At 36.7% G+C, this 12,048-nt stretch overlaps 1 protein-coding gene across 1 annotated transcript in view; it reads left to right on the top strand.

Moving 5' to 3' along the window:
• Vps41 (VPS41 subunit of HOPS complex) overlaps positions 1-12,048 on the top strand; it is a 162,324-nt gene that overhangs the window by 66,809 nt on the left and 83,467 nt on the right. The window contains exon 7 of the mRNA XM_074065353.1: positions 568-633. Coding sequence (XP_073921454.1) covers positions 568-633 — 66 coding nt within the window. The remainder of the gene's footprint in view (positions 1-567; positions 634-12,048) is intronic.

The following is a 12,048-nucleotide window of genomic DNA, read 5'->3' as shown; positions in this document are numbered from 1 at the left end:
GTGTGCAGCAAGGGGCTAGAGGAGACTGACTGAATGGGAAGAAGCTGAGAACCATGGGGACAGAAATTTAGGTCATGGGTAGCTTAGGTCCTGAATGGTTAGCTCCTATGCCTCTGTAGTCTCCCACAGACAGGGGTTGGTATATGGCACATTACCTCTGAAGATGCGTTGTTTCACCTGTTCCAAATTTGTAACGTCCATCATTGGAGTCACCTTGGACAATGAGGTAGTCATTCCTTCTTTGGGTTTCTTCTGTCATTGTATTTAGTTACAAATAATTGTGACATCCTGCTGCCTTGAAGGACCTCCCTAGAGGGAGTGTCTGTTCAGAGGGGTCTTCACTCAGTTAAAAACTGGAACTCATTCATTCTGGTCTAGGATCTTTGACCTGGCTTCAGAGAAGAAATCTTTCACATAGAGCAGAACTCAGATGCCTCAGGTGCTATAGAGTATTACCTGAACATATGACCTCCTACCAGTGTAGCAGGTTAGTGTTAGATTGTGCTGCACAAAATGGTGTTTCATTCTGTAACTCTTAAACCAAGGTGAGTCCTTTTTCTCTTGCAGATCATTGCTGTGCACCCACATTTTGTGAGATCCAGTTGCAAGCAGTTTGTGACCGGAGGGAAGAAGGTAAATACTGTGTATCTCTACCAGGATGATAGCTTTTGAGGGGTGTTCTGTTTGCTCCATAGTTTACTTTTAATGGTTTTAATATTTGACTATTCTTTAGGAGATACTTTGAGAAGGAAAAATATAATGAAATTGTCAAGCCATCATTTCTGGGGGTGGTTGTTGCCTCAGTGTTTCTCACTACCTTCCTTTGAAGTTGGTATGTAGCAAGTGAGACAGGTGTTAGTCCACCTGCCACCTGGAGATTTGAAATATCATTCCCCACACAAAAAAGAGGTATATTTAAAAATAATGACAAAGTAATTTAACTAAGGTCTTTTCCCCCCTTTTGTAGAAAATCCCTTGTAGAATTTGATTTAAAAAGAAAACATTTCTTTGGTGGTACTAGTGTTTGAACTCAGGGGCTCACCCTTGCTAGGCAAGGCACTCCGCCATTTAAGCCACTCTGCCAGCCCTTTTTTGTGTTGGGTGTTTTTGCGATAGGGTCTTACAAACTATTTGTCTGGTCTGCCCTCAAACCACAGTCCTCCTGATCTCTGTCTCCCAAGTAGCTAGGATTACAGGCATGAGCCACTGGCACCTGGTGGCTTTGGTATAATTTTAGGACCATTAAGGCTACTCTTTATTGACATTTTCGTGACACATTTGATTATCTCAGTGCTATTTAAAAATAAGGAAGTGAAACCTTTTATGCGTGAACATCTTTCTGCTTATAGATACAGTAAATTCTGAAATCAAAGAACCTCTCTGCAGAAAGCGTAAGTTAATTTTTATTTTATTAACAAGAGATTTTTTTTTTCTCTTTCTCCTTTCTTTCCTCCTCAGGTATTAGAGATCTCTGGGTTTTTAAATAAAAGAACATATGAGAGATAATAAGAATGTTGATGTCCAAGTGTAGGATTTATAATCTGAGGGCGAAGTTTTCCAGTGTGGGTTTTTGTTCTTAATAATCATTATATTTTTGAAGTCTAATAATGGCTTTTATACTTTGAGGGATAGCTGTAGTCTCATCAAGCTTACCAAATTAATTTTGCTGCTAAATTTCTTGGGTACCTGCAGGATACCTGGGTTAACTGTCAATAACACGTTGTTCATCCTTCTACTTAGTGCTGAACATCATTTGTAGGCATCTGTAGGAAGAACTGTGTGAATTTGGCAGTTTGGATCAGACCTCATTGAGTGACTTCTTGAACATTGCAGGAAAAACAATAATCTGGCCACTTAAGTGTTGGTGAGGTCATGTGGGAAGAACTTGGAATTTATAGAAAGATGGACATTATGATAAGCAATAAAATAAGCAGACGTCCCCAAATGTTGATGATGTGAGAATGTCAGAGGTGTGGTTCCCACAGTGGCTCCCATTGACTGCTTGACCCGTGTTTTCTTTTTCCCTATTCAGTTCTCCAGAAAATCATCTGTGGACATCTCTTTTCAAGCACAAAAAGATGTTTATCTTGTATAAAATAGGATTAAATAAAAACAGTTCAGGTCATCTGGTGAAAATTTTAATTAAAAATGATTTTATATACAAGACTTAGTATACTTGGTTTGTTCCTGGATCTCATTTCTGTTGATCTATGTGTCTATCAATGGATCAGTACACATTTTACATTTTAGAGCCACTGAGTTTGCTATAATTACTTAATTACTTATAGGATGATAAATTAATAATTACTATTACATTTTAAACATTTTTATTATTGAGTTCTTCCCTCCCTCCTCCCATCCTTTTTTTGAGTGGTACTGAGGTTTGAACTTGGCTTCACACTTGCTAGTTAGGCATTGTACCACCTAGACCACACCCATAGCCCGTTTTTGCCCAGACTGGCTTGGACTGCAGTCCTTCTATTTATGCCTCCCGCATAGCTTGGATTTAAAGCATGAACCACTATGCCCAACTTATTGTTGAGATGGGGCCTCGCAAACTTTGTGTGTCCTGGCCTCAAGCCACAATCCTCCCTATCTCCATCTCCACAACAACTGGGATTATAGGCATAAGCCACTGTGCTTGGCCCTGGGTTCTTCACTTTTAAAAAGTCAATATAAGGCTGGGTGGGCATGGTTGCTCACATCTGTAATCCCATATACTTGGGAGGCCAAAATGGGAGGACTGCAATTTGAGGTCAGTTTATGCAAAAAAGTTAGCATGACACTATCTCAAAAACAAGTGGTGCTTGGTTGTGCATGCCTGTAATGGATCATGTTCTGAGGTCAGCCCTGGCAAACATTGTGAGACCTTTTCTGAAACATCACCAAAGCAAACAGACTTGGGGACATTGCTTAAGTAGGAGAGAGTTTGTCTAAAAAGCACTGGACTATCAGTTCAAACCCCAGCACCATCAAAAAAGAAAAAGCTGTCATAATTTCCCCAACATGTTTGAGGATTTGAATCTATTAAAGTTTATCATGTAAACGTGTACTTTGTAAGTAGTAAAAAGTAGCATTAATTTAATATGCTATTATGATACTTTGTGTACAGTTAAGTGAGATATTCAAAATATGCACCAGATTGGTATGGTTTGCAAAAATCCCCAGAGAACTTCCTTCTTCTGTATAGTTCAGTGTGTGCTTCTAAAAGTCACTTATCTTTTGATGTTAGTGTGTTCTATTTGTTTTGAAATAGATCTATTTACTTGAAGATATTTTAGGAAGTATTTTGCTAATTTCATTAAGAAATATGTCTTTGTTTTTTAAAACTAAGCTTTTAGAAGATGACATTAAGAAATGAGGATTATTGTGAGATGATTACTTCCATTTGAAAAGTGTTGGAAAATTTTTACGAGGCGCTGCTCTTTCATAACTGAGTTATGGAAGTTTATACCATTGAAAACCAAGAAAAACAAAAATTCTGTTGGTCCAAAAGCAATTCTAATCATTTCAACTGCAATGCAAAGTATAACCATAAATTAGCAGAGCAAGTTTGAAGAGCCCAGTGTTTCACCTTGATCTTGCAGCTATCGTGTTGTGGGTAAGAAGAGTCCTCTGTTCAGAGCTGAAGGCACATCATGTAGGGGGCAAGAATGAAAACAGCTATCATATGACTGAGAGGCTAAGACCCTCTGCATTTAAGAGATAATTTAATCTTCAGGAAAATCAGAGCAAAGGCTAACCAGATGTGCTGTGCAGCAAGGGCATTCTTGGCCCTTAAGAACACTGATCTGCAGAGCAGTCAATTAGATAGTCCTTGAAATTACACACAGATTTCTGACAACTGTGGGCTAAAGTGGCCCAAAGATGAGAGGGGCCATATAGAAAAGTGGAGATCCTACAAAGAGTTACTTATGTCATTTATAAGAATAGTTGAAAGATGTCTAATTTAATATATTTGCTTTAACGTTGTTAAAGTTTTGATTTCTATAAAAAAATTGAAGTAATTAGAACACACATTTCAAAATAATGCTGCAAACCACAGTAATATAGCAGAAAATCCCTAAAACTGTTGTTTGACACATTTGTAGGCATTTCCTTTTTATGGTTCAAGCTTCTTAGGTCTTTAAAGATAGCTCCTTATCCACAGGAACTGGGAATAGGAGACTATCATTCTGTCTGCTGTAACCTCTTTAGATTTTCAAAGTAGCTTCTTAGTAGTTGAATGCCATAGTTAGATTTATGAACTCCATTGCTTGACCTATGAGCATAAAAACCTTATTCTAAATTCTATTTTGTTTCCATGTTGAATTTAAAAAAGAAAAGTATATCTCTCCAAGTGCCATTAGAGAGAAATTTAGAAACACATGAACCAATTTTTTTGTAGTATAACCTTGTGTAGCAAGAATTCTAATATATGAGCATAGCCAATGAAGTTTCTACTTTAGAAATAAATCTGTCAAGTGGATCTTGTCAGATTTTTTCTTTTTAATTGTACAACTTTCTCTGTCAGCAAGATAAACCTTAACTTCATACAGCATTTACCTTTGAACTCTGAAATAGGCTTCATAATAACTGGTTCTACTAGTTTGACAGATTATTAAATTGTCATGATACTGTTTGCAGTGCAGTTCATTTTTAGAAATGAGATAGTAGTGGGATTTGTAGTGGGGCAGAATGAGGGGATCTGGCGACAAGGTGCTTTGTAAGGTGGGAAATGACAGTCAGTAAACAAGGAAAGGACCTATGTGAATGAAATGAGGAAAAGCACGTCAGTTGTTTAGGGCAGAAGGTCTGTGACGTGAAGGACAGGTATGTTAATATTATGTAGCTTCTATAAGCTTTCAGTGGTGATCTGCAAATAACATGTACTATTTGAATCCTTCCTGAAAGCAATCCAATGGAACAGCTTCTTAAAAATATAATTAAATTTCTTCAAGATTATTTTTAAGATTGTTTTTATTGAGGCATGTTTGACAAACAAAAATTGTATATGTTTAATGTGTACAATGTTTTTGATATGTGTATTGTTATAAAATGGTTGCCACAACCAAGGTCATTAACATATCCATTACTTCCCATTTGTTACCTTTTTATTTGTGTGATAAGAACACTTAAGATACACTCGCTTAATAAATATCAGTTATCCAATATAGTTTTATTAACTGTAGTCATTATACTGTACATTAGATCCCCAGGCATTGCTCATCTTAAAACTGAAAGTCTGTACCCTTTAACCAACACCTCTACGTTTCCTCCAACCCAAATGGAAATACTTTTAGAATTGAGGTTGTCAAAGAAGTCTTTTCTTGCCACTGCAATCACTAAACATGAATGTAGAGGCATTTCCTGATGTGTTTGATTATCTTCTAGTCTGATTGGATCTGGATTCTTATGGTTGGCAGGATTTTAACACTAGTTTATCCTTTTCTGTCTACTATCCAAGGTTTGACTGTCTAAAATACTTCTGCAAGCTGTCAGATGCTTCATCACTGGAACCTTCTACGGGCACAATTTCTCACACAGTCTTTACCATTGTATCTTTAAGTGAATCCAGTGAGCATTTTTAAAAATAAAAATACACATTTTAAGGCTTACTAGTCAAGTCAATATTAAACCTCAGACAGCCACCAAATTCATGTCCTAATGGTTACATGTTGCACCATTGTAAATAAATACCATTATTTTTTTCCTGCATATTGTGTTATAAGTTTGGTTCCATTCCTAGAAATTTGTTTTATGCTGGCAATATACCATAATTGAAAATGCCACCAGTTAATAGGGAGTAAAACACAAATGTAACCTTCACAATCCCCCATTTTACATTTTTTAATGTAAAACCAAATTGTCAGATAGTTCTATTGTTAAGGTATGTTTTGGTGGGTTTTCCTAGATGCTCTGGACTGGTCAAGTCTAAAAATAGGAATCCAGGCTGGAAGTGTGGCTCAAGTAGTACAATGCCTGCCTAGCGAGTGCAAGTTCAAATCCAAGTACCACCCAAAAAAACAAAACAAAACCATAAAAATAGGAATCCATTGCATAAAAGAGCCATCGTTTTCAGTCTCAAAAATAAGCATTTTTAGGGGCTGGTGGAATGGGTCAAACCATAAGAATGCCTGCCTAGCAAGCATGAGGCCCTGGGTTCAAACCCCAGTACTGCCACAAAAAAACAATCATTTTAAAATTACTTTTATAACTTTTCATTTGTTTCAGGTATCATTTGCATTTTTGAGGTCAATGTGTGGTGGGATTCCCAAAGACTTTGAATGGTATCAGCAAGGGATGGTGTGAGAGATGGATCCATCCCAGCTTCTTTTCCCTTTCCTTGGTACACACCCATCAATTGCCTATTAAGAATGGAAGAATTTTTTTTATGTTTCTCTGTTGATCACAACTTCTCACAGAGTTCTGAAGTTAACCCCACTTTCTCACTTCCTGAAGCAATCAAACCATCTTTGCTCCTTGCTGATATTATCTTCTTTTACATATTTCAGTTGTAGAATCAGCACCTAGTTGAGACATGCTCACCATGTTTGTTTGTTTGTTTAATGGAGCTTAATACCAGTGACTGCCTTTAACATGGAAAGATTCTCTTCCTTCCTTTCTTTGTTAAGACTGAGTAAAGCAAGGAGTTTTTATTGCAGCTATCATTACTTGGCATCACCTATACAAACTGAGTCATTTCACAAGCATACTTGACTTGAGTCTGCTGCTTGAATGCTATGTGTGCTAGTACTGTGCACACATAGAGTCTTGACTTCAGGAATGGTGGGTGATAGGTATTGCACCTCCCTGGTGGATGCAATGCAGCTAGTAATATTAATTAGAATGGTAAGTTGGTAGGAAAAAATAAGTATTCTGAGTCATTTGAGAGGGAAAAATGTGCACATGTATAACGTATGTAAGTTTCACTGTGAGGTAATTCTGTATTATTTTCTTTAACCATTTTGGACTCTCCCCCCGCCCTTGATTGGTTGGTTTTGTTTGTTTTTAATTTATGAACTCATTTGCAGCCATAATTCCTCTCAGGCTTAATTAGGACAAGCTAAATGTCTAACAATAGTGACTTCAGTGCCCTGCAGCCTAAGGTCATCAGGAGGATCCCCATGGGGTGTTAGGAACAGGATATTGGAAAGAAGGTATTGTAGGACCAGGCCTGGTGGGAGGTGACTTGGGGGAAATTTAAGGAAATTTGGGTTTGTTCCAGATTAGATTCTGTCAGGAAGCAAAAGTAATTGTGTACTGGGTATTTTAGCAAATCTTACCCAAAAGGAGAAAGGACTATGTAACTGGCAAAGAAGCAGCAGTCTCTTATTTTAGCCAGGGTGTATGTGTGTGGTTATTATGGAGAATGTTCGTTCAGACATGAGTATGGAATGGTCTTGTTTGTGTCGTGATTCTTGGTCATGGAGTGGCCTTGCCTGACGTTTGTGTTTTGTGAAATTGTTTATATTCGCCAGCATACCACCAAGGCCTGCTGTGAATGCCAGGACAGCTCCTGGCTGTCAGCTTTTCTCTTTCTCAGTGGAAACAAGTAAAATACCCAACATTTGCTAGATTGCTTTTGTTCTGATTGCATTTTTGTGGAAATACAATTATGTATGTGTGGTTATATTCATGGTAGATTATACACAAAATCATTATTAGTAGTATTGTAACAGGGCAGGGTTATGAATATTTTTTCTAGGCTTCATTGGTATTTGTTTTTACTTTTTAATTGTAAGCATGCTTTACTTTTATAATAATAAAGTCATCATTATAAAATCTCAACTATTTTAGATCTTGTTTTAACTTAACATTGTGCAGCATATGAAATTCCTTACGTTGTTGAAGTCTGTTGTTAGCTGTGTTGCTCAATAGTTGCATAATATTCCATCCTGTGGAACCATGTATAATGTATGTAAGCTATTTTACATACAGTTTTGTTATCTATTCTATTTTTAGTTAGTTAGCTATTCTATTTTTTTAGCTTTGTTAGCTATTCTATTTTTGGAGCTTTTGTTAGCTGTTCTATTTTTGGAGCTTTGACTTGTATCCAGTGCTTGGTTGGCAAAAATCAGGCTGTGGTAAAGCTATAAATCATTTTAAAATTATAATTATTACACATTGATTGTATAAATTACTGGGTTCTATTTTACTGTAACATTTCCATATGTGCATATATCACGCTATGATCATGTCTACCCTCCCTAGCCCTCTCTTTCACCCTTTCTCTTCTTCCCTCTGTCCTCCTCCCCCTTCCCTCTGTCCTCCTCCCCCTTCCCTAATTGTCCCTCTCATACTTTCAGGTTATCTTTTTTTCCCCTTATTTTCCCTCTCATACTTTTTTTTTAATTGTCCCTCTCATACTTTCAGGTTATCTTTTTTTCCCCTTATTTTCCAAATTAAAAAAAATGCAAAACACGCTATACTTTCCTTCTTGTGTCTGTTTTACTTCACTTAACTGCAGTTCCATACATTTTCCTGCAAGTGACATGATTTTGTTTTTCATTGTGGCTGAGTAAAACTCCATTGTTGTATATATACACCATCTTTTCTTTAGCCATTCACCTGCTGATGGTCACCTAGGCTGATTCTATAACTTGGCTGTTATGAATAGTGCAGGGATGAAGATGAGTGTGTAGGTAGGTATCTCTTTTTTGCTGACTTCTTTCCACAGGCATATATACCACCTGGAATGGTATAGCTGGATGATATGGTAACTCAATTTTTAGTTTTTTTAAAGAACCACCATAGTGTTTTCCATAGTGGCTGGACTAATTTACATTCCCACTAACAGTATATAAAGTTTCTTTTTCCCCCTTATCCTCTCCAGCACTTTTTTTTAATAATAGCCATTCTACTTGAGGTGAGATAAAATCTCAATGTAGTTTTTATTTGTATTTTCCTGATTGTTAAAGATAGTAAGCATTTTTTTCATATACTTATTGAACATTTATGCTTCTTCTTTGAGAAAGGTTTGTTCAGTTTGTCTGTGTATTGATTGGATTACGTTTTCTTTTGGTGTTCTTTATATATTCTAGATAATAATCCTCTGTCAGATGAACACCTGGCAGAAAAGTTTCTCCCATTCTGTAAGTTGTCTCCTCACACAGTTGATTTGTTTGCTGTGCAGATTCAGGAAATTTTGGGCATGAGCTTTGGTCATTTTTTCTGGATATTTTCCTAGCACTGATTACTAGGATTAAAATTACTAAGCTAAGTTACTAAGGTTCTGATTAATTTTTAAGCATTCGATACATATTGCCAAGTGAGTTTACGTTCCAGGAAACATACCAGTTTATACCAGCTATGTGTGAGTACCTACTTCATCATATCCTCTTTGCTATCTAATATTTTGCAATGTCCTTTACTTATCATGGATTTTTATTTGAGCATTTTATTTATTAGTCATTTCTATATTTTCCTTCATGGTTTATTTGTATTCTTTGCTTAGGCAGCTTTTAAGATTACCATAGAAGCCAGGACAATGAAGACTTGATATTTATTGTCAGTTTTAGCACAGATTATTGCTGCTTACTGAGTAGCCTGCAGCCTTTTCTCCAATTTTGGCAAAATGTGGAATAATTATTCTTGTTCACAGGGAGACACCATGTAGGAGTCTAAATGAAACTTTAGATAGACACAGCAGTGTGTAAGGAGAGAGTGGATATATGTTAACCCCTGGATGAGTCTTTCTTCTTCCCCTTCGGTGTGTCACTTCCGTGGAAGTTTACCACTGACTGGCCAGTGTGCCCACTTACAGCCCAGATTCCCATGCGATGACAAGAGAGTGGATTATAAAGTGTGAATACTGGCTTATTTGACTTGGTTTCTTCCAAAGATAGTGTCCTGATCTTTATTTTATTTCCCCCTTTTGCCTTATTTTGAATTGAGTGAAATGCTGTTCAAATATATAAACCCATGTGTTCAGGTAACATTTAAAGTTTTTTAAGTCTTAGCAGTTTTGTATTTCCTTTTTATATACTTACTGTACAAAAATATCCCTCCATCATCCATCTACAATTGAGATAATATGTATTTAGAATTAGAACTACTTGTTTACTGCACAGGGCATTAATTAAGTTTAATCACCCACTGGATGACTTTTGTGTTTTCTCTATCCTGCTACTGAAGGGGTCCGATCTTGAGCCCAGCCCTAGAAATGTATCCTTTGATGACTGTAAACTAAAAAATAAATCCAGACTATTTGGCATTAACAACCAGCTCTGTTAAGCCTTTGTGATATATACAGAAGATTTTCTTTTAATAATGGAGCTATTAATAAATGCTCCAGTCATATCTGAAATCATATTTGCAATTGTGACAATTGTATGTGTAGAAATTACAGATCACAAATTTAAATAGGAGCCTACTTCACATACTGAGTACAGCTGAGTTTTCAACCCATAAGGAGGGTAGGTAGATACATAGAGATGTATCTGTCATGTCTAGGTTTCAATAATGTATATTAATGTACAAAACTGGGTTTCATTTTGACATTTTCACATATGTATATAAGATACTTTGATTGTATTTACCCCATTACCTTCCCTTATCCTTCCTTCTGCTGGTCCCCTTCCTATTCCATAATGGTCCCCTTTCTGCCTTCATGTCTTTATCTTTTGTCTTTTTTAGATTCCATGTATGAGAGAAACATGCAGTAATTGTCTTTGTGAATCTGACTCACTTACATAATATGATATTCTCCACTTCCATCAATTTTGCTGCAAATGACATAATTTCATTTTTCTTAATGGCTGACTAATAATGAATAATACTCCATTGTGTATATATGCCACATTTTCATTCACCTAGGCTGATTCCATGACTTGGCTATTGCAAAGTGCTGCATTAAACATGGGTGCATAGGTATCTTTGGTTCTTTAATATAAAGGATATATCTCTAGTATTTAGCTTCTTTTGGTTCACTCTGAACTCTAAACTTGGATTTATTTTGGTTGCTAAATTGACTCTGTCTTGATGTAAGTGATGTTTAGAAAAGTGTGTTTTAAACTTGGGTCCTGAGTCACAGCAGGATGTAACACAAGGGCACTTCCCTGCTCCCCTGGGTTCTTGGCCACTCCTGCCTCTGCAAGATTCAAACCACCATTCCAGGCCTTCTTCACAATGTTAATGTTTTCCTCACTTCCCTTCTTGACTTTTAAATTTCATTCTTTTTTTTTTCAGATCTTAACTGTTTAAGTCCCGTGACAAGTCTTCCCCATCATTATACCTTTTGTCTTTCTTTTTTTACTGAGACTGTCTCATTGGGTTCCAATTTTTTGGATTTTCCATTTTATTTTTCTTCTTTTTTACTATCTTGAGCTCCAGTATCTTCTCTGATCTAGCAGAGGTTATCTTCTATGGAATCTGATTCTTCCAAGCCCACATAGGAATGCAGCTGACATCGAAGACTTTCCATGGTACTGATGCCCCTCCGTAGTTGTTCCTACTTTTTTACCTGCCTCAAAGCAAGCAGCATTGCTAGTGTTGAAAAAACCTAGAGGAGACAAGTGATTCATAAACTTGAAATATCATAAGATGATCAAAACAGGGCCAATTATACTCTTTTCCTGTATTGGGGGAGAGTGGGTGATGGGTAATGATAACCCTTGGCTACCAGAATCTGTGGCTTTATTTCAGCCTGATAGAAGAGTCTTGCTGTATGTGTAGGAAACTCTGAAATGTACATCCTTAAACAATTCTGTATTGTAGGAAAGCACTAGATAGATTTATCAGCACGAAACATAGGAGAATAAAGTATATTGCTAGATGTGAGGGCTCCTATTGAAATATAAGTACTGAGAGTGCTGACTGCCCGAATGTGGATTTATGGGAAATAAAGCCCTGAAATACTTTCTCCAAGAAAAAAAATAGACCTCTTGGAAACAGCTTTTCCTCTCTATGTACTTAGCTCCCATTGAGCTTAAATTGCTCTCAGTATTGTGATAATGACAATTCAATATTACAGGATATGGAAGATGAACCAAATAAATTAACCAGCTGCTTTTAAGGGTAGTTTGTTCAATGGCTTACCCCCTAAAATGCTTTGTAGAACATTCGTGC

The sequence above is a fragment of the Castor canadensis genome, chromosome 2 (genome assembly GCF_047511655.1).
Source record: "Castor canadensis chromosome 2, mCasCan1.hap1v2, whole genome shotgun sequence".
In the NCBI taxonomy this organism is placed as follows: Eukaryota; Metazoa; Chordata; class Mammalia; order Rodentia; family Castoridae; genus Castor; species Castor canadensis.
The sequence above is the reverse complement of the archived record's forward strand: the minus strand, read 5'-3'. Positions and strand labels throughout refer to the sequence as shown.